Source organism: Callospermophilus lateralis, chromosome 14 (assembly GCF_048772815.1).
Source record: "Callospermophilus lateralis isolate mCalLat2 chromosome 14, mCalLat2.hap1, whole genome shotgun sequence".
NCBI classification, from domain to species: Eukaryota; Metazoa; Chordata; class Mammalia; order Rodentia; family Sciuridae; genus Callospermophilus; species Callospermophilus lateralis.
The window spans coordinates 89,732,929-89,760,692 of NC_135318.1; the positions used below are offsets into that span (position 1 = coordinate 89,732,929).

Below are 27,764 nucleotides of genomic sequence, written 5' to 3' on the forward strand. Positions count from 1 at the left end.
TATCATTACCTTAGGTACATGTATAATTGTAGAAATCTATATTGTGTACAACCTGAGAAATAAAAAGTTGTGCTCCATTTGTATACAATGAATCGAAATACATTCTGCTGTCATGTATAACTAATTAGAACAAATTTAAAAAATAGCCCTTCCCCCCCCAAAAAAAAAAAAACTACACTGAGATTTCATTTCATTCCCATCAGAATGGCAACTATCAAGAATACAAGTAACAATAAATGTTGGCAAGGATGTAGTGAAAAGGGTACTCTCATACATTGTTGGTGGGACTGCAAATTGGTGCAATCACTCCGAAAAGCAGTATGGAGATTCCTCAGAAAACTTGGAATAGAACCACTATTTGACTTAGTTATCCCACTCCTCAGCATACACCCAAAAGACTAAAAATCATCATACTATAGCCACATCAATATTCACAGCAGCTAAATTCACAATAGCTAAACTATGGAACCAACCTAGGTGCCTTTCAATAGATAAATGGATAAAAAAAAATGTGGTACATTCACACAATGAAATATTAGTCAGCCATAAAGAAAAATAAAATTATGGCATTTGCTAGTAAATGGGTGGAACTAGAACTGCTAAGTGAAATAAGCCAATCTCAAAAAACCAAAAGCTGAATGTTCTTTCTGATATGTGGATGCTGACTCACAAAAGGCTGGTGGGGGTGGGCAGTGGAGGTTCACTGGATTGAACTCGGGGGAATAGGGGGAGGGGAAGAAAAGGGGAGTTGGGAATGGAAAAGACAGTAGAAAGAATTAAACCTTACTTTCCTACGTTCATATAAGAATAAACAACCAATGTAACTTCCCCCAATAATGGAAAGTTATACTTCACATATGTATGATATGTCAAAATACATTCTATTGTCATGTGTAACTAAAAAAAGAATAAGAAATAAAAGAATAACCATAAGATCCAGCAATTACACTCCTAGGTATAAGTACACACCCCAATGAACTGAAAGTCTGAAGGGAATTTCTACCTACATGTTCATAAGCAGCAATGACTCACAATAGCCAAAAGATGAAAACAATTGTCCATTGATGGATGAATGGATAAATCAAATGTTATATTATATACTCACAATATTATTTGCCTTTAAAAAGAATGAAATTTTGATACATGCTAAAACATGGATGGACCTTGAAAATATGCTAAGTGAATAAAGCCAGACAGAAATGGTTAAATATTGTAAGATTTCATATATATACACATATATACATATACATATATATATATACATATATATATATATATATATATATATATATATATATATATATGGATTTACCTGATATATCAGGTAAATCCATACAATTAAAATAGTGGTTATCAGGGCTGGAAGCAAGGGGGAATTGGTTAATGGGTATAGAATTTCCACCTAGGATGATCAAAAAGTTCTGCAGATGGATAGTGGTTAAAATGATTAAAATTGTATATTTTAGGTCATCTATGTTTTATCACAATAAAAAAGGCAATACCTGAGAAAATGGAATGTCATAATCCCTGTAGAAACCAGTTCTTTTTTTGTGAGAACTTTCTGTATGTTCCACATCTGAATCAAGACTGTAGTCTGAACTATCATCACTAGATGGGGAATTATGCTGAAGGGAAGGAAAAAAATGTGTTACATTTGCAAAAAGAAGAAAATTTAATAATTAACATATAAGCTTTTGCCAGATGTGCCAACAAGTAGGTCATAGTGTTCTGGTAGACTCTTAAGTATAACTGAAAAGTCTTTTCCACAGGCCACCAGCACCCCAACTTCTCTGAGATTTTCTGGGGAAAAGTATTTCTTCTTCTGTTTATAAAAGTATTTTTTTCATCATCCCTTTGGCCCAAGGACTTCAAACAGAAGTCATTTGGGCTCTAAAATTATCTTATACTTAAGCTAATCTTAAAGGAAGTAAAACCGGTTCCTCATAACCAAAAGGGGTCACAGAACACAAGTAGGAAATGCATTAATTTATTTCTATGTAAAATGCCTTTACAGTTCTTATTCTATTGTGTGAGTACACTAAAATTAAGATATCAAAACACTGCAAATCACATATATGAAATAAACCTAGCCCATAAAATTAACCAAAAGTGAAATGAAAGCCACAATTGATTATGATGGAAAAATAGTTTTCAAGTCTGAATGCAATTTCCAAAAGAGTCACCAAATCTCTTTCATCTGGTCAAAATACTTACCTTTGCAAGTTGAGTACCCTCTTAAAAAGTTCTCAAAGTTTACAGCGTGAAGACACTAAGCATGTATGTCCTTATTCCTGCGTTCTCAGCATGTGGGTATAGTACAAAAGCAATGAAATTCTTTGTAAGTGAATTAATCTCTGATGCTCTTACAGAGGAAGAATCTATTTTGCTCCATTCCATTCTTAAATATTCTTTTAGAGAAAACAATCTACTTTCTTCACTCTAGTTTTCTCTTTGTTGACTTGATAGGTGATATGGTGTACTTTTTTGAGAATTTTTGTGTTTCCTTTTATACCTCCTTTTGGTGAGAGTGCTGGGAATCCAACCTAGGGCTTGGCACATGCTAAGCACAAGTTCTGCAATTGAGCTGCTATATGCCTAGTCCCTATCCCTCCTTTTTTGTGGTGAGAATATTGTTTTAGTTATTCGTTTAAGTATTTGAAACTACTGCTTTAACTTTTGTGATTTTACCTATAAAACACAGGTGAATTATTTCTTTCTATATATTTAGTTGGTAAGTACTAAAGTTTAAGGTCTAAATTACTATGTTTTCTACAGAACTCTTTTTTTTTGGGGGGGGGGGTACTGGGGATTGAATTCAGGGGCACTCCACCACCAAGCCACATCTCCAGCCCTATTTTATATTTTATTTAGAGACAGGGTCTCACTGAGTTGCTTAGCCCCTTGTTGTTGCTGAGGCGGGTTTTGAACTCAAGATCCTCCTATCTCAGCCTCCTGAGCCGCTGAGATTACAGGTGTGCGCCACCGCATCTGGCTCTACAGAACTCTTAACATCATGTCACCTCATGATGAGTAAGGAGGGCAAATGACATACAATTCAAGGACTAACATGCAAGCCACACAATGACTCCGAAAGTGTTCAAATAGTAACAGAAAGAATTTAAGAACTTAAATGACTTCCTCTAAACAGACCACCCTTTTCAAACTTTTTTGCTTTGGTATTTTCTGTGCCTCTTTGGACAATCTTACCTGTCTTTGAAGATTTACCACAAACTTCCATCTAACAAAATATACTTACTGAAGTATAGCACACAGCAATTGATGAAAATATTTTGGAAAATTTTATAATACTGTAACAAAATGTTTGTCTTATGATATTAAGTAAAATGCAAATATAAAATAAACAGTATTATTTCCAATATTAAGGAAACAGAAAAATAACTGGGAATATACTAAAATGTTAATTAACACTAGTTACTCTAGTAAGTCATTATTTTTAAATAATTACGTTGATGTTACTTTGTAACACAATATAGTATACTATATTAATAGTATGATTAATAGTCAGCTGGATACCTGTAATCCCAGCAACTGAGGAAGCTGAGGCAGGAGGATAGTAAGTTTGAGGCCAACTTCACTAACTTAGCAAGACCCTGTCTCAAAATAAAAGAAAATAAAAAGAGTTGGGGGTGTGGCTCAGTGATAAAGGTACTCTGGGTTAAATTCCTAGTATATCCCCCAAAAAATAGGAATAAAAGATAAAAGAAAATGTATTCTGTACTAAATTCAAACAAACTGAAAAAAAATGTCTCCTGGACTGTCTGCTTTACATCTCTCAGACATCCAGTCCACCCTGCATGATTAACTTTCCCAAAATGCCCATTGTGTAACATGCCTTCTCATCTGAAGTGCTTCCCTCAGACTAGCACATCAATACCAGGCAGCTCTGTGTTTGTTTTCCAAGATCTCAAAATTTATCTACCTCCTTAAGTTCTGCCTCCTTTACAATGAGAACAAGTCTCAATCTAGCTCTTCTCCTCAAGGGCTCCTTCATATATAAAATGCTCCTGCAAAATCTGGTCTGGCTAGTCCTTCCTCATCACTGAAGTATTTTCTCCTTTCTCTTCCTTTGAAATCTCATTTTTTACATCAACTCCAATTCTTATTACTGTCTTCCTTTTCTTATTGTAGTGCGTGCTCGTGTGCAGGCGCACGTTCTGAACCAAACGATTAGCACAATGCCAGATGTCTTCCTTATATCTCTATGCCATGGGAGTTAGCACATTATACACTGTTTGATTTGTTTTTTGTGATAATAGGCATTGAACACAAGGGTGCTCTACCACTGACCTATATCTCTAGCCCTTTATATTTTTAACTTTGAAATAGGGTCTAAATTGTCAAGGCTCAAACTTACCATCCTCTTGCCTCAGCCTCCCAAATTACTGGGATTGTTTTATGTTTATGATCTGTCCCCCTAATCTCACCAAATACAATCAAGTCAGAATTATGCATTTTCCTTCTTCTTTCATCAAAGTTTTTACCATAACATTAGCCAACAATTTTTTATGTATTACCTGACTAGTTCAGACTAGTTGAAAAGTTAAGACAAATAAACAAATCTTATAGGGAGGAAGTTTATTAAGTTGACCAAAGGTAAAGAGACCAGGGACTAGCAAGAGTGTCCCCTGAGGAAGAGGCACTGACATCAGGATAGTCTTCTCTGCCTTCCTACCCTGAGCTTGTGTGACCTTCTAGTAACCTTGTGTAACCTTCTAGTAACCTTGTGTAACCAAAATACTCTTCCACAGCAACCAATAGTAGAGTCCTAGACTGCAAACAAAAAAAAAGCATACTGGTACAATTTCCTAGTATGTGTCTAACAAAAGTTATAGATTTTCTAGCAAGATGGATTGCCAGATTGCACTCTCTACATTAACAGTGGTGTAACTGTCGTTGCTTTCTTATGCAAGATCAAAAAAATGTGGTGTATACTTTGAACCAACAGGTAGGATTTGTGAATTCAGTAGAAATGGATCCTCTTTTACGCCACATGGAATTTGTGCTTTTTGTCCCTGAAATTTTAAGGTTCTTCTGGGCCTCAGGTCTTAGACTAAGGGGCAGAAAAGAGTATAGACTCTTAATTGAAAAGGCACAGTAAAAGTCTTTATTCTTAGCCTGGTGCGGTGGTGCATGCCTGTTATCCCAGTGGCTTGGGAGTCTGGAGCAGAAGGATCTCAAGTTCAAAGCCAGCCTCTGCAACACAGTGAGACCCTGTCTCTAAATACAAAATATGGCTGGGGATGTGGCTCAGTAGTTGAGTGCCTCTGAGTTGAATTCCTGGTACCCCCCACCAAGTCTTTATTGTTTTTTTACATTTTTTATGTAGGAAAGCTAATTTATTCCTTAATGTTCTGTGACCTTGGATCATAGTTAAGAAAATTTCTTCACCCTTCACTCCCAGGTATTATAAGATCTACAACTATGCTTTATTCTATCACTTACATAACTACTATTTTTTAACATTTAAATATTTGATCTACCTGGAATTTATCCTAATATTAAGAACTGATTCTGTTTTTATGTTCATATCATTACCTAATTCTCCCAGCACTACTTATTTTAAAATTCATTATTTTTCTTTCTGTCTCTCTGACTATCTAAGGTATCTGCCTATTTATTTAAAGTGCTGGGGGTTGAACCAGGGCCTTATACATACTAAGCAAATTCTGTACCCCGAGCTACATCCCCTACCCCCAAATCCATCTTTCTATGCTAGTTTGAGGTGCTCCTCTGTCATATATGACATTTCCACGTGTATTAGGTCCATTTCTGAGTTTTCTTTTTCGTCCATTGGCCTATCTTTCTCCATGCACCAATATCAAACAAATTATTCAATAACAAGGGCTTTGTTATGCTTTAATATGTTAAGATCACCCCACATAGTCTTCTTTCTCAGGTTTTCTTATCTATTCTTGGGTGATATTTTTATAATCCACAAATTCTTTAATACTCCTCCCTCAAAAGGTAGGGATTAATTCCTCTCCCCTTGATTGTGGGCTAGTTTTAGTAACTCAGTTCTAAAAAAATATAACATGTCAAAAAGTGATGGTATATCACTTCTCATATTAGGTTATAAAAAGACTGTAGGTTTGATCACAGGTATTCTCTCTTCTTCTCTCTCACTCTTGTTTCAATGGCTCTGGGGAAAACCAGCTGCCATCCTGAGGGTGTTGAAGCAGTTTTTGGAAGACCCTATGGCAAGAGACTATAGGATCTTTGAAAGTTTGGGGAAAAAAATCCTTTCTTGAAAATATTTGGCCCTTATATTTCTTAGTAGGAGAGATTATGAACTAAATTCTTCAAAAAAGTCCATTAGACTTTTTGACTCTCTGAAACCAACTTTGTAAGGTCTATTTTTCTAGAAAATTATCCATTTCATCTTGGTTTATTTTCATAAAATTATACAAATAAATTTCTTATAATTTTAATTTCCTCTTTTTATCTAACTTTATTTTTATCTAATTTTTCTTTTCCTTTTTTTCTTGACCAGTTTGGCCAATAACATATGTTTTGTCTTTTTTTTAAGACCTATTATTTTTTCATTCTAACTCATAAAGTTCTGTTTGTAACTTTAGTACTTTCTTTTTGTTTTATTTTCCCTTTATTGTTTTTCAACTTGGGAACTTAGCTGATCTTTTTGTTTTTTCATTTTTATTGCTATGAACACTTAATGCTATAATTTTTTTTTAGAGAGAGAGAGAGAGAGAGAGAGAATTTTATTTTTTTTATTTATTTTTTCTTTTTTTAATATTTTTATCTTTTAATGATTGGCGGACACAACATCTTTGTCTGTATGTGGTGCTGAGGATCGAACCCGGGCCGCACGCATGCCAGGCGAGCGCGCTACCGCTTGAGCCACATCCCCAGCCCCGAGAGAGAATTTTAATATTTATTTTTTTTAATTTTCGGCGAACACAACATCTTTGTTTGTATGTGGTGCTGAGGATCGAACCTGGGCCGCATGTATGCCAGGCGAGCGCGCTACCACTTGAGCCACATCCCCAGCCCAATGCTATAATTTTTATTCTGATAATTATAGTTAATTACTATAAGATGACAACAAGTTTATACTGATTACTACATATTCTTCAGTTTTTCCGTTCTTTACGTTCTTTAGGAATGAATAAATGAATAAACAGATGGACAATGCCAGTGCTGCTAATTACAGTCATAATGTTCTAATACACTAAATTCTGCCCCTTTTATAGTCATCTTTTATTCTTGGTTTCACAGATAAATATTTGTGTGCATGTAGTAGGCTGATCCTACCCTTCCCCTAGTGATTTGGTTATCTGCATTTGTTTTCTAGTAGATTCGAATGGCAACAATATTTCCTGAATTCTTGCACATACACTCTGTCTGAGAACTGTACATTTGAAGGTCAGTATTCTAACTGGATATAAAATCCCCAGCTTGCATTTTATTTCCTTTTTTAAATTTGTCAATCCAACAGAAGATAAATAGATTGACAAATTTTTAAAAACGTTTATATATAGATTCTTATTTTCTTTCTTTAATAAGGGCCTTGGGGTTTTGTGTTATTGTTGTTGTTTTGCTTGAATGGCCAAAGAATTCTTTTTTCCAATTCTATTTTTTTGTTTAGTCATAGTTCATATTATTTTCCTAATTTTTTAACATTCTGAAATATTGGATTAAATGGTTTTGTATGCTTGTCGGCATTCTTTCTTTTCCAAAGGAACATTATTCTCTCATTTTTCTTGTAATAATTTCTCTGGAATATGACCAGAGTCCTGTCTTAATTCTCATGTAAAAGAATGCATGGGATGAGCCAAGAAAGATTCCCTAGAATCAAGCCTTTGGGGCTGCCTCTTCTGTTGTCAATGCAAAGTATTAAGAACACAATCAAGTGTCCTCTGAGACATGCTTCTTCCATCTCCTTCCCCATCATTTCTTTCTTTGGCCCTGGTGTGTTTGTGACTCAATTTAGATTCTACTCTCAACAGTTACCTTCTCAGTGTGAGACTCTGTCCTAGGAAAGGGATTTGGTTGATTAGTATGAGGAATTAATTACGCCCACTTCAGCACCATCCAATTTTCTGTTTTCACCTGATATTCAAGTGTGAACTAGAATCACAAAGCCTCGAATGTTTTTCTGTTGCTGCTTTCATACAGACCCATGAGATTCCAGTGTTCAGCAGGGACTCCTCCACTTGAGATGGCAGTTTATTTTCTGGGAGTTCCTTGACCTTCTCTCTGCTCTGTTTCACACAGTTGCTGACTCTATACTGGTCTTATTGCTGTCTGTATGGTTTGGCTATTTGTATTTTTGAGGTTTGTGGGGATAACTTGTTATTTTATTTTGCCAGTGAGTTTTTAGTTTTGTTTTACTAATTGCAATGGGGGAAATTCAGGGAGTTTTTAAAACTACCCTACAACTGCTTCCAGGATAGGGTCCCTTCTTCCCAGTCCAAACTCACATTATTTTCCATCAAGCAAGTTATTGTTTTCTTGATAGCACTTGTTTTTCATTTATTTATCACCTCTCTCCTTACATTTCCATTTTTTTATAAAAGCAAACAGTTTGAATCACCACTCTAACCCTGGCATATAACAGGCTTCCACAGTAAGCACGGAATAATAATCCACATGAACGAATGAATGAACAGACAGAAAATACCAGTGCTGCTAATCCACATCTGTAGAGAGTAACATTTTATTTTCTTAACCTTCTAATATCCTTGCTTACAATCACTCATCCAGAAGAGATTATATTTTAATCTGAATGAAGCGGGGGTTAGATTTACCTTTTTTTTTTTTAATTTAACCTTTATTTATTTATTTTTTTAATGTGGTACTTCGGATTAAACCCAGGGCCTCACATGTGCTAGGCAAGTGCTCTACCACTGACCACAACCCGAGCACTACCTTAATTATTTTTTGAATCTTTAAAATAATTCATAAAATATTTATGCTTAGAAAATGTGTTACTCAATTAAATAAAAATATATAATCCATATATTTTACAAAGAAAATAGACAATGGATTATATTTTCTAAATTTCAGTATTTTATATTTCATTAAAAATTGTCAAAAGAATAGTACATACAACTAACCTTATGTTTCTCACGTTTTCTCCTTTTGGATTTCTTCTTCTCTCTTTCTTTCTTGTGTTTTTTTCTTGATTTTCTGTAGGCTTTCTCATTTTTCTGTTTTTCATCCTCTTTTGCTTCATGCTCTTGTGTTTCTTCAAATCCTGCATCATCTATTTCACCATCTTCTAATTCATCATCTTCTCTATACAAGACAATGAAATTTAATTTTCAAATGTCAGTTCTAAAATAAATCTTATAGAAATATTTTCAAAAGAAAAAAAAGCATGTGTCAAGAATTTAAGATATATTCATTTTGAAAATGGACTGAAAATCATGTTCCATCAAGGGCCTGAGAGTATATATTTGCAAGCCATATATTTTCTGTTGCAAATTCACTGTCTTTTTTTTTTTTTTTTTTTTTTTTTTGGTGCTGGATTGAACCCAGGGCCTTGTGCATAAGAGGGAAGTAACTCTACCAACTGAGCTATATACCCAGCCCTCATCTTCTTCTTTTAAAAAAAAAAAAAAACAAACAAACTTGAGAAATATAAGAACCATTCCCAATAGCCAAAGTCTGCCAAACTCTAATTTAGATTAAGATCACTGACTCTCCCCAAAATAATGAACGATGAATACAGTACTATCCCAAAGTATTACAATAGTTACTATCTACTACAATACCTTCAAGAGGCAAAAAAAAAAAAAAAAAAAAAAACTAAACTAAAATACTTGAGGAAACACTCTAAATACAAGAAAGTATTTTTAACTTAGTGACCCATATGCAGCAGAATAGCTTTAAAGTAAATTAAATTGATATTTTAAAATAAATTCAATCGATATTTCTTAACAAAGTAAACTTGAATAAGCAAATACATAATAAGTAATAAAACCAAGCCACAAAAGAAGAATTATTAATTCCTCTTTTGAATTATCTTGAAGATTTAAAAAATAATCCAGTAAATCTTAATGCATATTAAAAGAGACAATAAATCTGTAAAAAATATTCACAGTAAAATTATACATTTAATTCCACTTTCCAAATACTAGTATCTTTGCTATTTTGGAAGTTGAATGTTAGAAACTGACTTTTCATGTTGATTATGAAATTTTTATAGTTAACAGAAGCCAAAATGTTCATTATTTTAAATGCAATAAATCAACTGATATAACTGGAAGATGAATGCATAAAACAATTTTAACACTTACTCATGCTTCCATACACTACAGTTTGAAAAGCTACAAACTACAAATAGTACATGCTGGTCTTTGTATAACTGGAAGCAAATGAGAAACATCCAAACTATGGTGTGTACATTTTAAAGATAATTTAAAATTACTTGAAACATGTAATTTCTAAAATGCAAAATTGGTCATGTCACTCTTCAGCTAAAAATCTTCAATAATATCTCAAATTTGGGAATAGAATAAGTAGACTCAATAAGACAGATCAAGAGCTGATAACTGTGGGGTGTGTCTATGAGGATTCATTCTACTATTCTTTATCTGTTTAAGTTTTGTATAATAAAAAGAATCTTCACTGGTTCCCTTCTGGACTGAGGATATCAAATCTCCTTTTTATAACTGAGTTTCTGCGTATCCAGTTACTTTCCATTTCTCAAGTCCCCAAGCCTTAAACTTTGTCTAAAAACTCACTACCCTGCTCATCTCAGTATCCACCCATATCTGGTCACCGGCTAATACTAACAGAATACTTAGGACTCAGTTGAGAGTTTAGATGTTATTTCCTCTAAGATACCTCCTTATCACCCAGGTTTAGGTGAAATACTCCATTCTAAGCACCCCCTAATAACCCTCCATTTCTCTTATCCCTGCACTATGCACATTATGTTCAAATGCCTTGTTTATTGGTTGGTGAATGTGGGGTACATATGCAGCCCTAGCATCTAGCATGGTACCCCTTCTGTTTACTGAATGACTGAATGTATAATATCCATTACTTTTGCATCTAGAACAAGTATATAATACCACCCTTAAGTAAATGTTATTGTCAATTTTTCCCAGTTTCTATTAAAAAAATCAAGATGGACAAATTTCTTGTGAAGCAGGCTTTGCATTGTTTAATAAAAATGTTCTGAACTTTTATAAAACTCTAAAACTTTATGGCCCAAGAAAATCAGTGCATATAATCACCAAAAGACAATTATAAGAATGGTTTCAGCAGCTTTACTAATAATAGCAAATAATTTTAAACAACCCAAATCTCCATCAGCAGGTGAATAAATATATAAATTGTGCTTTATTTATATAATAAAATAATATAGGTAAAAAATTAACTACACAAAATAATATGGATGAGTCTCATAGAAATAATGGGTGAAAAAGGCCAGACATAAGACTTTACTAAGTCCATTTGTATGTACTTCAAGAACAGACAAAACTCATCGCAGTAATAGAAGCCAGAGTAACAACTGCCTTTTGGGGATATATAGCTGGCCAGAAAAAAAACAAACAAAACAAAAGAAAAAAGAAAGCAGTAGTGATTTCTGAAGTGTTGAAATATTTTGTACATTGATCTGTGTTGTGATTACTATGTGTATAAGTATGTATATTTTGTGAATATTAATACAGTAGTACATTTAAAAATCATTCACTTTGCTATGTTATACCACAATAAAAATTTAAATATAAATGACAAAAAATATCTATGGGTATTGATCATTTCTTTTACTACCTCTATCCTCCAACTTGAGCTCCTTAAAGTATTAAAAAAAAAAAACTTACACCTAGAAATCAGAAATTCATATTTAGCATTTTCACTAGAGCTATTTAAAAACATCAAGTACTCAAGCTGAAATGCTACATGCAAATTTATGACCTACTTTACATCAATGTGAAATATGAGCTTTTCATATTTTGTACTAGGATAAAACACTACAAGTTTTAAACTTTTTTCTATCTTCTCCCATAGCCTATTTATCATTTTAGCATTCATACAAGAACAGATATAAACATGAATTTCTGTTTCAATACAAAAATTAGATAGAAAGATGAAATAAAAAACAATGATTCACATGTCTATGAACTGCTTCTACATGCTTTAAAAAGTAAGTTTGGAGCACATATGAAAGTATGCATAACATAACAGAAAGAGAAGACTTAATGGAAGGAAAGTTGGATTCTAATTCCAGCCATCATCAAAATAAAATAAAGCTTTCTTTATTGAACAACTAGTAATTTGTCAGATACCAACCTGTGATCTTAAGATAAAACAAGGGAATAAGAGAATCAAGAAATGCTTAGCATTCTCTAGATTTTGAATGAGCTCAACACTATTTTGCTTACTAAACCCAGATAGTTTTTAAAAACTTAATAAATCAAAAAGAGAAGTTCCCAGGTCAAATATATATATATGGGACTTCTTATTAACATGGAAATAAGAGTGATTATAGAACTGGGGTTTGTGGCTCAGAAGTAAAGTGCTCGCCTAGCATGGGTGAGGCACTGGGTTCGATCCTCAGCACCACATAAAGTAAAATAAAGACATTGTGTTCACCTATAACTAAAAAATAAATATTTTTTAAAAAGAGTGATTATATTCTTTTCAGGAAAGTGGCATATTCGTGTTCATGTACCAGACACTGGTAAATAACTATCCAGTTAGTACACAAAATTACCTTTCAAAGAGTTTATCTCTAAGTCAAATCCACAGAGACAGAAAGTAGATTAGAGGTTGCCAGGTAGATTAGAGGGAAGAATGGGAATTGATTATCAACAGATCTGGGTTTCTTTGTGGAAGTTATGAAAATGTTCCAAAATTAGATAGTGGTAATGATTACATAACCCCAGATATACTGGAAACCAATGGATTACATAGTTTAAAGGGTGAATTGTATCTCGATGAATTTTAAAAAATATTTTTTTTTCTCTAGACTTAAATTCTAGATTGAAGACATTAGAGAAAATCATAATATGCAATGGTATAAGTAAAAGACTCTGAAATTGGTCAGTATCCTCACCATTCATATGTTCTTATTCAGAAGGTAATTACTCACTAAAGCCTTATAAATCGATATGTCTCAACAGGGGTATTCTAGTTTTCACCATTCTGGGTATTGCTGGCTATTGAGATAAATTAACCTGAACCATTTAGTCTTATGTTTCTGCCTTTTCTTTATGATTGCCTAAAGGCTCCTTTTATAAGCTACATATCAGAAACTGAGTCTTCTGGAAGAAATGCAAAAGCCTCAATAAGAGACTACACACACTCCTGATGGATGCCATTACAAGACATTACTTACAAATATGAACTTCCTGAGACAGGCTGACATATCACCACAATATCCACAATTTGTGCCTGTGTCAGGATTTCTCCAGAAGCAGACAACATAATACAACAAGGTGCTTATCCTAAAAACAGAAAAACATGGCTTTCCAGATGCTTGAAACCACCACTTGGGACACTTTTCTTCCAAGCTTTTGTACTGATTTATGCTGTCATTTCTCTCTCACCACGGTGATAAGGTAGAAAATGGCTTTATGCTAGTGCCTTGCAGCACTGTATGAGCTCCACAGAGGTCACACAGGTCAGGCTCAGCACAGGCTGCCTTAAACCTGGGCAGACTGCCTCTGACCTCCAGATATGGCATGATTCTACTACCAGGCTGTACCTCACCCACCTCCCTATTTTGGGAGGCTACTGGGAGGCAGTTTCTCATCCACACTCCTGGCTTCCAGTGAGGTCTGAGATTTACCACAGCTGCAGGCTAAGTGTTTAGCTTTAGTATGGAAACAGGCTAAGAAAAGTGTTTAGCTTTAGTATGGAAACAGCTCCTCAACAACAGAGTGCCCACCACACATGCTGCTGATCATCTGACTCCTTCAGGTTTGGTGTTGTCTTGTGGGAAAAGAGATGCGGGCAGCTGACACTATGCAGGCTGTGCCTCTATTGTCCATGTAACAAGTGTCTGAATCCTACTGGTTCAACCAGTCAACATGCTTGACAATAACTAGCTAAGACTTTTCCCCTGCCTACTGTCTTCTCTCAACATATGAGTTTATGAAAAGGCAGCAGAATACAACAGACACTAGTATGGCAGTATGTAAAAACATGGATGTATAACCGATGTGATTCTGCAATCTGTATACGGGGTAAAAATGGGAGTTCATAACCCACTTGAATCAAATGTATGAATTATGATATGTCAAGAGCTATGTAATGTTTTGAACACGTAATAATAATAATAAAAATGAATGGTCCTCGTAAATCCTAAACTTCTTCCCTAGCCTACATCTCCAAACTACATATTTTCCTTCAAGGAAAACATTATCTGGTCATAGTGAGGCCATGACAACAACTTAACATGAATTTTTGAGATTTTATGTTTATCCCCAAACTGGACCTTGGATATTTACATCCTAGATGACTTATCTTACTTAATTCAGTTATCTTTTATAGCTTCAGAAATAGCTTCTCTTTACAAATTACCACAGGAACAATCTGAGGAGCATCTACAACTTTATCTTTTATCCACTATATTCTTACACCCTCTGAAATATATTTATAGCTAGCAGAAATTTTACCTTTTTGACTATCTACAGTTAATATAATTTTTACTTGATTGGTTTTACTCTTCAAGCCAATCTCAGAATCTGTCAAAGCCTCACATCTCAACTCAAATATAGATTCCTTCAGGAATGAGACTTAATACAAAAATATGAGCAACATTATTCATACATACATACATACACACAGCATACTGTTTTTCAGTCCTACGGATCAAACTCAAGGCATTCTACCACTGAACTACATCCCCAGCTCTTTGTTTTTATTTATCTATATTTGGTACTAGGTATTGAACTCAGAGGCACTTAACCAATGAGACACATCCCCAGTCCTTTTTTATTTTTCATTTTGAGACAGGGTGTAACCCTCCACAGTCCTATAACAACCTTTGCCAAATTCACTTAATTTTATGTAAGGTATCTCTACCTTAGAGATAACTGAGAATTCTTTCTTCCTTTTTTTTTGTTTTGTTTTGTACTGGGGATTGAATCCAGGGGTGCTTAATCACTGAGCCACACCCCCAGCTCTCTGCCTTTTTATATATTTTATTTATTTATTTATTTTGGTGCCAGGGATTGAACTCAGGGATTGTATTTTATTAGAGATAGAGTCTCACTGAGTTGCTGAGGCTAGCTTCGAACTCGAGATTCTCCTGTCTCGGCCTCCTGAGCTGCTGGGATTACAAGCACATGCCACCCCACTTGGCTTATATATTTTATTTTGAGACAGGGTCTCACCAAGTTGCTCAGGACCTCACTAAGTTGCTGAGGCTGGTTTTCAAATTGCTGTTCTATTGCCTCAGCCTCTCCTGGGATTATAGGCTTGTGCCACCATGCCCAGTGAGAATTCTTACTTCTGTTACAAGTAATAACTCCTTTGTTTTTTAAACTATATGTGGCCTTCCTAATCTTTATTTCTTAAATCAGTAACATATTTATTTACTCATATTTGTTTCATCAAAACCTAACTTGCACAATAACTTGTTACATAACTCTCTGTACCAACATAATAGAGCAGTTTATGTATTTCCTTCTCAAGGCTTTCAGGAGAACGTGCTTCCCTAGGAGTGTCTCAAAGGATACTGACCCTAGATTGAGGTCGTATAACTTGAAAATTTATCAAGCCAGATGCATAACACATGCCTGTAATCCCAGTGATTCAGGAGGATAAGACAGGAGGACCAAAAATTTGAGGCCAGCCTCAGCAATTTAGCAAGATCCAAGCAAACTTATTATGTATTTTTTATATATACATATTATATGCATATTAATATATATAAAGGGGGGTCTTGCTGAGTAGCTGGGATCTTAATACATTTATTTTGCAAATGAAGGAAAATAAAGGGGCTCTGATATCCAGTCAGGCTAAGTGCAAGGCCTTCAGTTAGATCCTGCACAGCAGTGAACACACAACTTCCTTGTTCTGTATCTACAGGATGAAGGGTTTCCATCATGTGTGTCCCAAGGTGTGCCTGATACTTATATCCTAGTTCAGATCTCTTGAAGCAATGCCTGTGCTTTCATGACATGAGCAGAAAAACAATCAAAGGGAAAAATTTCTAGTGCCCAGTATGAAGAGACACACTGAATTCATTTCTTGCCCAGCAAACACCATTAACATGGCTTTTGTTTTTTAAGATCTGATGGCATTTGCATTATTCTTAGAAAGGTATTAATAGTCTTTCATTAAAGAAACTATAAAACATGTAAATAAATCACAATTAAAATTCTAAAAATTAAGATGAGGCTATGGCTGAGATAAGTGTACCCAGAAACCCTAATTTTTAAATGCAAACTACAGATATGGCTCTGAGCTTCAGAAAGATAGGCATAAGACAACAGTGTCTCCAAGAAAAAAGAGAACATTTACTCCAAGAGTAGCATTTTTTTTTCTTGAAATAACAAAGAAATTTCTCTGAGTCCTCATAAATATTACCTGAAAAGTTCCTATATATTGTATACTTGATATTATAATGCTCACAACATATCCCAATTTGAGCCAAGGACAGACTGCCAAGATTCAATGAAGAAGAAACAATATGAGAAAACAAAGTAAAACTGTCTAACCATACAACTGTCTGATGTTCTTAGTCCAGGGATGAAATCCACAACATCTGGACTAGCAATTCTAAAAACTGTATGTATAGAAGAATTTTATCTCTCCAGCTTTAAAAACAAAACAAAACAAAAAAGCCATTTTTTCATTTAACATGTATTTATTCACCACCTTCTCAGTGGGGAGACAATGATAAATGACATACAACACAACAACAAAGAGACATGGTTTCTTCTCTCATAAAATTTTTAATCTAGTGATGAGAAAGAGCAATCAAAGAGTCACACAAATAAATACAAAATTAACAACCATACAAGTATATGAAGGAGGAAACGGTGCCGTCAGAGCACTGCAGCAGGGGGAAGCCACCTGTCAGGAAAGTCTGGAATGCTTTCCCTGAGGAAGCAGGGATGAACTGAAATGAGGCATTAACCTGAGTGACGGGCACAGGGAGAAAGACCTCTGCACACAGAGGAAACTTCTGTGAGATATTTCTGTGAAGAAAGCATGACATACCACAGGAACTGAGACAAGGCTAATGTCACTGGATCATAAAATAAACATAAATTGCTTTAATTCCTCCAGAATTATTAGGGTTTATTAGGCAGCCTCCAGAGTAGACCAGTTGACAAGGGATTTGGACTTCTAAGATGCTATAGAGTTTTCTTTTTATTGAACACTTTTTTTTTTTCAAGTGCTCAAAGAACATTAGTCCAAACCTTTTAGCAAACACTTTTTTAAAGAGGTAAAAAGAGACAAGGAGCAGTGGTGCACACCTGTAATCCCAGCAACTCAGGAGGCTGAAGCAGGAGGGTCACAAATTCAAGGCCAGCCTCAGCAACTTAGCAAGGACCCTGTCTCAAAATAAAAAAAATTAAAAAAGGATTGAATATGTAATTCAGTTGTAAAGTGCCCTTGGGTTTAATCCCAAGTACCAAAATTTTTTTAAAAAATCAAATCATACAAAAGTGGAAAATGGGTCTCCTTATTTCATTTCTGGGTCCCAGAGAAGTTGATGAAAAGTTGATACAGATTAAGTAACAGCTCACTATGTAAAATCTGCCTCCATATAAGTCAGAAGAAGCCAAAAAAGAAGAATGCTGGAAGAAATAAAAACTGTTATGTTATTATTACTAGGACTTGCAATTCAATTAAAACAAACAAACAAAAAAAGCTAAGCATCAACATCCATGAGAAAGAATAGAATAGAGTGAAGTTAAGTGTTGCCAGAATAGCGATTTCCACCTACAGTTAAAGAAGATCCAAACAAAAAAACAAAAAACTCTCTCAACTAAGGAGCACCCAGGATTCTGGCAAAATGAGGTCACCTGAACCTGGAAATTAAAATAGACGTGTTAAGCAAAACACTGCTTTCAACTTGTGGCATGTTCAAACTGATTTTCAAGTGCTCAAAGAACATTAGTCCAAAGTGAGATAGATGATTTAAAAACTCTAAAATCATTGTGTTTAAATTCTGCTTCCCAATCATATACTACCTATAAAAACCTGACAAATTATCCTACTCCTCTCCTATCCAGTCTTCTCTACAGAATGAGATTCATCAATTGTCTTTACCATCGTAAAGTGATTGAAGGATTAAGCAAAATCAATTTAGGTAATCCCCTAGCATAGTTTCTAAAGACAACCCTCAGCTGAAGTTTCTTTTCCTCTTATGTTTTATCAGAAATCTAAAAGTCTGAATAGAACATGTATACTAGACTGCAGGTACTTTCATAAAATGCAATTGGGAAAGGCTATAAATCCAAGCAGCAGGGATTCTATGGAGAAATTTCCCATATTTTCCTTTGGAAAATAACAGTGAAAAAATATCTAGAACAGGTAAAAGAAGAAAGGAAGCAGGGTAGGCAAAGTTAGTCTGTTCCTCCAGGTACTTCTAGTACATCATATCATGCTATGCACTGTTCAGAAGCCACACTGAAAGTCTCCCATATTCCAAATTAGACTTTGGCCCAAGTATTAAGCTGAAGTGAGCTTCTCCAAATCTGCCTTGGTCTAAGTCATTTCTCTTATGCCAGAATGTCACATAACCAGGGATTGCCTGATCATATGGTACCATTATATCAAATATGAAGAATTCATGTCATTTAGATTTACAATCAGTATTCATTTTTAAAATTAAGATGTTTAGGCACAACGTGAAATGAAAATCTCTTTGTGTGCTTTATAGCTGAAATTTCATTAATTAGATGAAGCATAAATATACATTAATGCAAAAGGAAAATGTCACAATGATTTTATGTAAAAAGGAAATTAATTTTTTAAATAGGCAAATAAAAAGAGTGCAGTAAAATTGAGTTAGCTAGTGACTTCAGGAAGTATATCCTTTCTTAGTTAACAAGTGATTATAAAATTTTTATGAAAAATGAATAATAATAGATATCATCATAATTTTAATTTGTTCAATTGTCTGGTATGTTACTTTTCATAACACTTCTAAAAACTATCTTTAAGTTATTTTATCCCATTAATTAAAAAAAAAAAAAAAAAACCTTATACTCAGGACTCTTCACTTTTTGGGGATGAATTAAAAGCAATGTTAACTTTACCACTTTAAAATTCTGTAAGGAGAGAACCTTGAAAGTTATGTATCACATAATCCTTTCCAGATATTACACACACACACACACACACACACACACACACACAAATGTTACAGGAAAAAAGTTCTTCCAATGATTTTGTTGGAAATAAAACAGACCTTCTATTTAATACCTATCATGTGCATTAAAACAATCACAAGAACAATCTAGCAATTGGCAGCACTAAGAAATTATTGTTATTGTACTATAATTTCCTACTTTTAAAATGAGACTGCTAGGTCTGGTTGTACATGCCTATAATCCCAGTCATTTGCAGGCTGAAAGGAGGATCTCAAGTTTGAGGCCAGCCTGGGTAACTTAGCAAGACAAAATAAAATAAAAGAGGTTGGGGATATAGCTCAATATAACTGAGTGAATTGCCAGGTTCAACCTCCAGTACCACAAAAAATAAATAAGTAAAAATAAAACGAGACTAACAAAACTTCCAAAAATGAATGATAAGAACTTCTGGGACAACGATTCATATTTACTCACTTATGCCAAAAGTTTTCTCTGCGATGAGCATACTGACTTTAGCTCCAGCTTTTAGCATCTGTTGGTTTTCACACCTGGCCATTTGGCATTAAAAAAAAAAGGGGGAATATATGGTACAATATATGTACTGCCAAATATGTAGGTACTTCTTATGTTAATGAGTTATTCACTTCCATTTTTATGTATTTATACAAAATATAATTTTCAAACAGAATGTTATTTATTTCAAGAATGGAGAAATCAACCCACAATCACCTTTACAGGTCTAACAGCTAAGGTTATAAAGAACTCAATCCCCCACACATCAGGAATTCAGCAACATTTTATTGTCAACCACCAGTAAGCAGGGAAAACTCAAGCAAAAGAAGGGTTAGTTCTTTGTGTATTTTTAATGAATTCCCTTAAAAGGCTAAAATTTGTACACGCTAGAATTCCTATAGTCTAAGCTAAGAACTTGCAGATGTAAGTTAGCTAGATTTAACTGACTTCACATTCTCTTAAAAATATAATGTGAAGGGCTGGGGATGTGGCTCAAGCGGTAGCGCGCTCGCCTGGCATGCGTGCAGCCCGGGTTCGATCCTCAGCACCACATACAAACAAAGATGTTGTGTCCACCGAATACTAAAAAAAAATAAATATTAAAAAATTTTAAAAATATATATGTATAATGTGAAGATAATTAATATTCTTTATAAATTTGACTATTTTAATTTAGAAAAGCACATATTTTACTTTGATTTAGGCAAAATTGTGATGTGACATCAATTTATAATAACCTAGGATGAATTATGATTCATTAATATGAAAAAAAACTGGACACATTAACAAGTGTCCAATATCCCAATCTAGTATCTGATACCAGAGTAACTACCATTTTGAAGTAGTAGGAAAAGTAGGGAAATGCCACAAAGAGGTTGTGGTTCTCACTCAAGCTGCTCAATCATCTCATACAAGTTGTTTAGTCTCTGAGTCTGTTACCTAAACTATAAAATGAAAATATTAATAGCTGCTCTGCCTATATGTACCAAGTGAAGTATGTGAATTATAAATTGTGATATATGTACTATATTGTGTATCATGAGTTCCAAATCTAGGTTCTTTTTTTTTTAATTTTTTTTTTTAGTTGTAGTCAGACACGATACATTTATTTTTTTATTTATTTTTATGTGGTGCTGAGGATAGAACCCTGGGCCTCACACATGCTAGGCGAGTGCTCTACCACTGAACCGCAATCCCAGCCCTAGGTTCTTTATTTTTGCACCAACTGTATGAACAGGTTGTGATTGACTATTATGTAGTTTTATGTAATACTTTTAATAATAAACTTAGGGCTCTTTAAAAACTACTTGGGACTTGATCTGTTCATTTATTTTCCACTTAAGAATGTGGGTATGAATCAGGTACAGTGATGCATGCCTCTAAATCCCAGTGGCTCCGGAGGCTGAGGCAGGAGGATCACAAGTTCAAAGCCAGTCTCAGCAACTCAGTGAGACCCTGTCTCAAAATAAAACATAAAAAGGAATGGGGATGTGGCTTAGTGGTTAAGAGCCCCTGTGTTCAATGCCAGGTACCAAAAAAAATGTGGATATGATATACTCAAGCTTAAGTATTAAAACAGTTATACAAAGACAGAACTCACATTAAAACGAGTGAAACACATAAAATGATTCTTTGTCAAAAGTAATAATAATCTGCTACAATTGTTAAAATCATTTAGTGACTACACTGGTTGACATCAGCGTTCCAAAATACCTCCCAGAACCCAACCACCCCCAGGAAGATATTGGGACTAAGAATGTCCTCAAGAAGTCAACCATAAAACAAAACAAAACAAAACAAAAAAAGATAAGCCATAACAGATATTAGGAAATTAGGTACACAGGATCAAATCAAAGACCACAACTAAAGTTAAAATATTAACATGCAATGCAGGAAATTGTATTTACCAGAAATGGAAACAATGAAAGAGAAGCGTAATGACAAAGTGAGCAATGGCCCCATAAGCACTACCCAGGAGAAGAGATGCCCTGTAAGACAAAGAGATGCAAATAACTGCTTAACAGGTACATTCTGGAGATGAGAATATGACTTTGTATCAGAGTCTGATGCCATTTAAACTCTCCATCATTTATAACTGACTCTTTTGTTCTAATCCCATACTCTTGCTAATTAGGCAACTCTTGATAATCTGGTTTTCCTAATAGCATTTTATATGGAAAAAAGACACTCTCTGATTGCAAACACATAGTCCTCATTTCGTATGATTCAACTGGCATTCTTGTGTGTAATTCTCTTGTTATGGGGATGTATACTGGTATAAATGTGGGCTGGGAAATTAGTTCCTACTGATATACTTTGTGACCTTGGGGAATTTATCAGTCCCTTCATATCTATTCCTCATTCTGCTTCCTCTTCTGTACAAAAGGGAGACTAAGAACAGGCCCTTCTTCTTAGGGTTATTGTGATGATTAAATAATTCACATGAAGCAAAATAATACCTGTGAGCTTTGACCATGCATTTAGCATTTCCAAATGAACAGCCCTAAGGCTGATCAGTTTCTGAATCTGAAAATCTAAGACAGGGCCACTAGCTGCATGACAACAGGCTGACTGATGCACAAAATTTGCTGGCAGCCCTGGACTGAAGGTTTGATTTGGTCAACTCCAGGTCATCCACCTACGGGAGGTCTTTTCCTAGGCAGTTTGTCCAGGTGAAAGCTAATACATCACAAAGAATCACAAACTCAAATGCCTACAGTGGTCAGGCAGGTCACCTAAATGAGAGATGTACACTTTGGATGATGAGTTTGCAGAGTATATATGAGTGAAAAAACTGTGGAGAGGAAAAAACACAAGTCAAACCTTAAAAGCATTCAAACACCAATATTTTAAAACATTGTGTCAGGCAAACAATGGTGTGTATACTTTCTGAGTCGGAGGAAGGCCATCAGTTTGAAAACCCTACAGGGCCCTCACATTCAAATATAAAAATGGGGCTCACTTAAGATAAAGTATATCCAGTGACTTATTGACTTATTTTTAACCCTTAATTTCCTTTATTGCTATATGATCATTCCTTCCTTGAAACTTTCTCCTCCTTTGGCTTCTAGAACCTTCTACCCTTTTCTCCATGACTGAGGATACATGCCTACCTGGAATGGTCATATTCATTTCAACTAACATCTCAGCTGAAAACTCTCAGCTAATTATCTCTAATTCTACCAATGCTAAGAAATCACCCATGAATTCTTACTTGTGGCTGCTCCCTCATTGCCAATGCTTTTGATGAGGTCTTCATCAACTCATTTCTAGACTTCTACAACAGCTGTGACTCATTCTTTCCAACAGCAATGCTATGGGTTCTACCTCCAATCAAACCATACCCAAATCCAACCATCTTTACTCCCGGGCCTAAGCCATCATGTGTCACCTTTAATACTACTCATGTACCATAGCATGATCTTGTCCCTCATCTGTTCAGTCCCCCAGGGGCTCCACATCTGGGTGAAATCCAAAGACCTATGATGGCTTACAAGGCCTTACAACCTCCCAGTACCCAACACATCATCTCTATTTCTCGCCCCTTGCTGATTCTCCTTTACTACCATATTTCCATTTTTTTTTTCTCTAATCACATCAGGATCATTCCTGGATCCAGGCTTTTTCTACCACCCCTTCCCTTATCTGGAAGGCTCTTTACCCTTATATCCTGGCCCTGTATTGTTCTCATATTTTGGATTTTGCTCAAATATTATTTCAGTAAGTGTTTCTCCAAACATCCTACTGAAAATAGAAATATCTCCTTGGGGCTGGGGTTGTGGCTCAGCAGTAGAGCACTCCTCTAGCACGGGTGAGAGGCCCTGGGTTCGATCCCCAGCACCACATAAATAAATAAAGTAAAAGTATTGTGTCCAAGTACAACTAAAAAAAATATTTAAAAAATAATAATCAAGGAAAATAGAAATATCCCACCTATACCTACAGGACTCATCTTCTTTTCTGCTTAACCACCATCTAAACATGTGTTTTTTGTCCTCTCAAGAAACTATAAGCTCTTTATGGTAAGGATTATTTTCCTTATTGGTGTGTTCCCCAAAAGCCTCTTGACTTGTTTTCCTTCTACTGATCTCACCTCCCTGTAGACCACTTCCTCTAAACCACAGAGTAACATACCAAAAACATGCAGCTGAATTCTCCTGCTTAAAAAACTTTGATTTTTTTTTAAAGGGATGGGCCTGGTCCCAAAGTATCAGGCCTCTTGTTTCCCAAAGTAGTTGTACACTCTCCACACACTACCACTTCAAGCCACATCCTTTCTCAATGCTTTTCATACATACATCTTTACCTCCACTTGGCCATACTTTTATTCATCCTCCAGACCTAGCTCTCCGCAATGACCAAAGCCCTCAACTTTATCACCATGATTCTCAGCTCACACTTCTAGCATGCTACTGGTGCCCTATGTAGTTAGCAGTCTGTTTCTCTGACTAAATTGTAAGATCCTAGAGAGCAGGTTCATGATGCTGTACTCAAATTTATTTCACCACTGTTTAATACCATCCTTATCAGAGTAGAAATTCTATAAGTCTGCTGAAAGAAAAGTTAATTTATATATATATATATATATATATATATCTTTTTTTTTTTTTTTTTGGTTGTGGTGCTGGGGATTGAACACAGGGCCTTGCGCATGCAAGGCAAGCACTCTACCAACTGAGCTATATCCCCAGTCCAATGAATAATATTTTTAAAAGAATGAAATAATATGTTTAAAGAGGTTGGGGAAGGGCCTGGGTTGTGGCTCAGTGGTAGAGCGTTTGCCTAGCATGTGTGAGGCACTAGGTTTGATCTCTGACACCACATAAAAATAAAAACAAATAAAATAAAGGTATTGTGTCCATCTATAACTAAAAAAAAAAATTTTAAGGGGTTGGGGAAAGAAAATATCTTCTTGTGAGTCATAGTGCTTTCTAACATCAAACCTGAACCTGCTAAAGAGAAACTCACTTTGATAATTTCAACAACAGTCAAATCAAGTGGGTTCAAGAATCATGTATAAGCTAATGGCTACTCATGGCTACTTAGGAAAGGCAATTACACCACTAGCCATACTAATTTATGTATCAGATGTTGTATAGAGTATAAAGTGAACTCTAACCTGAGAAAAGGCATCTTCAATTTTTAAAATTAAATTGAGTTTTCAAGTGAAAAGGGAAATTAGAGATGATCTAATTCAACTAACTATTTCACAAATGAGAAAAGTAATTACGAAAAATAGGAGCATACTTACCAAGTTAGAAAAAAAGATCAGGATCAAAACCAGATTTTATTCAAAATGGAGGGCTCCCTCAAATATGCCTCATTAAAATTCCAAACTATTCAAGAATTAAAGGCCAGAACCTATTCCATTACTTTCCTTTGCAAATTTAACAGAGAGTGAAAAATAACAGTGAAAAATAACAGTTTACATACTTGGATTGTTACAGGGCTGTATCTGTGGGATCCTGGACAAATCACTGAACATTATAATATTACTGTAATTATCAAATTAATGCAAGGATGAAATGAAAGCCCCATCACAAATATTGAGAGCATAATAATCTCCATCCTCATTTCCTCAGATTCTCCAGTTGTCTCAAGACCTCAATCCGTCTGCAGGGCTGGGAAGGCATATGAACCATAAACCTGACTAGTTGAAGTTTTGTTATTTGTGTGTTACAGAAGGAGGAAAGCAGAATGGGAAGAAAAAGTAGGGAAACTGCTCATATGGGCAAAGAATAACATCCTCTCCCAAAGGAAAGTTTTATCCATACCTCCTATCAATTAAAGAATGGGAGTCATGGGGCTGGGGTTGCAGCTCAGTGGTAGAGCACTTCCCTAGCATGCACAAGGCACCAGCACCACATAAATATAAAATAAAGATATTTAAAAAAAAAAAAAAAAAGAATGAGAATCAGCTGGGGCTGTATCTCAGTGGTAGAGCACTTGCCTAGTAAACCTGAGGCACTAGATTCAATTCTCAGCACCACATGTAAATAAATAAAATAAAGGTCCATTAACAACTAAAAAAGAAAGAATGGGAATCACAAGATCTTAAACCAGTTCATGCTAAAATTAGCTTTTTCTTGGTCTGGGACCTGCAAAACTTTTTACAATTAGCATATTTCAAAACAACCTAAAATTACTTGAGTTATATTTATCTTTTCCTACTTTTGTGGAGATGTGTGCAAAGTAGGAACTCAGCATTTAATCTTCAAGAGTTGTTTGTAGGGTTGAGAGGTGTAGCTTAGTGGTAGAGCACTAGTGGGAGAATACATGATGTCCTAGGTTCAATCCTCAGCACCATTTAACAAAAGAGTTGTTTGTGAATTGTTTTAATTGGGTCAACATCTAGCTGAAAGGGTTGCTAGGATTGTGCCCTGGAAAAGTGAATGAAAGAACTGAAATGAAGAATCAAGGATTACCTCCCTTTGGCTTTCCCTATCTTCTTTCTCTCCATCTCTATTATTTCTAAAGACCTTTAGAAACTAGGCTCCAGGCTTATGTAGAATACTAACAGTCTGCATATCTACCAGCTTATTCACAGGTTGCGTTATTGTAATAGCACTTCATAAACTGCAATGTTTTAACTCCAGGTATAAAATTATTTAAAGGAAAGTACATCAAATGGATATTTTTTAAAAGTTACTCATTTGGAAAATAAAACTTTTTTTATGTTCAAGCAAAATTGGGAAATTTATTTGTTCTAATTAGTTATACATGATAGTAGAATGCATTTTGGCAAATAAATCTTGTGCAAAACATTCACCATATAAAACATGTACAAGAAAGTAATCAAAGGAGAGAAAATTGCATTCTATGAATTCCATTTACATTTAGAATCTCAATTCTCCTGAAAATTATAATACTTAAATTTGTATATAAAATCCATAATATAATCAGATTTTGAGTTTTTTCCTGCACATGCAATATATCTTAAATTTTCAAAACTGTCAAAAGAATCCTTGGGATAATATCTAGCTCTATATAACAAATTTTATAAACCTTTCATCTAATTCACAGAAATTTCTATTATAAAATAGTTTAAAAACAGAAGCCCAGAATATTTGAGGAATCCACAGATGAGTTCATTTTCCCCAAAATTCCTTAAGAATCATTTAGATGCTTGTTAGAAATACAGATTACCACAAACCTACTCTTGAGATTGATTCTATTGCTTTGGGCAGGACAAAATCTTTGTTCTTGATCAAAATGAGTCTGATAAGCTAATGTTGGGAAATACTGGTTGACCTAATACACTAGTTTTCAGTTTGGCACATATTAGAATTTCCTGGACAGCTTTTCAAAAATCTTAAAATCCTGGCTGAGGTCCAGATCAATGGAAGCAGCATCATTACTCCCAGGGAAGGCTGAGAAATATTAATCTATAGAACTTGAAAATTTCTGGTAGAACCATCTTATCAATTAAGAAATTAGGCCTGCTCAAGTTCATAAAGCTAAGTGGTTGCAAAGCTAGAGCTAAAACCTTCTCCTAACTTCTTGTTCACTGTTTTTATATGTAGTTATTTTGTCTGACAAAAGGTATAGGGGGAAAAAAACCTCTTTTTGCTTCTTAACAACTGCATAAGTTAAAATGGAGCTAACTAGAAAATATTTTCTTAGTTCTAATTTAAAACAATAGGCTAAACATCACTACTATTAATCTTTAGTTCCTAATACTAAGCTGTTCACATATCTTACAAAGAATTCTTTTAAAGTTTTCATTTTAACTCTAAATCAGTTATTTTAAATTTTCAAATACTTTCTAAGGTCTGGAATCACAATTCTTTACTTGCAAAATCATTTTGATCCCTAAATTTGGTGACATGGTTTCTTCATTATATAGAATATACAATTCTACATGTTGAAGCTACTTTGTCCACAGATGAGAACAGATTTCCTTCGTTCATATAAAAGTATTAATTTTAGGCTTCATTAAAGAAACTCCATCATTGGTTTGTCCAGATATTCAGAGTG

At 34.8% G+C, this 27,764-nt stretch overlaps 1 protein-coding gene across 2 annotated transcripts in view; it reads right to left on the bottom strand.

The window, feature by feature from the left end:
- Zc3h6 (zinc finger CCCH-type containing 6) overlaps positions 1 to 27,764 on the bottom strand; it is a 60,528-nt gene that overhangs the window by 30,395 nt on the left and 2,369 nt on the right. For both annotated transcript variants that reach the window (XM_076833293.1, XM_076833292.1), the window contains exons 2-3: positions 9,096 to 9,276; positions 1,503 to 1,625 (exon numbers count right to left, since the gene is read on the bottom strand). In XM_076833293.1, coding sequence (XP_076689408.1) covers positions 1,503 to 1,625; positions 9,096 to 9,276 — 304 coding nt within the window. The remainder of the gene's footprint in view (positions 1 to 1,502; positions 1,626 to 9,095; positions 9,277 to 27,764) is intronic.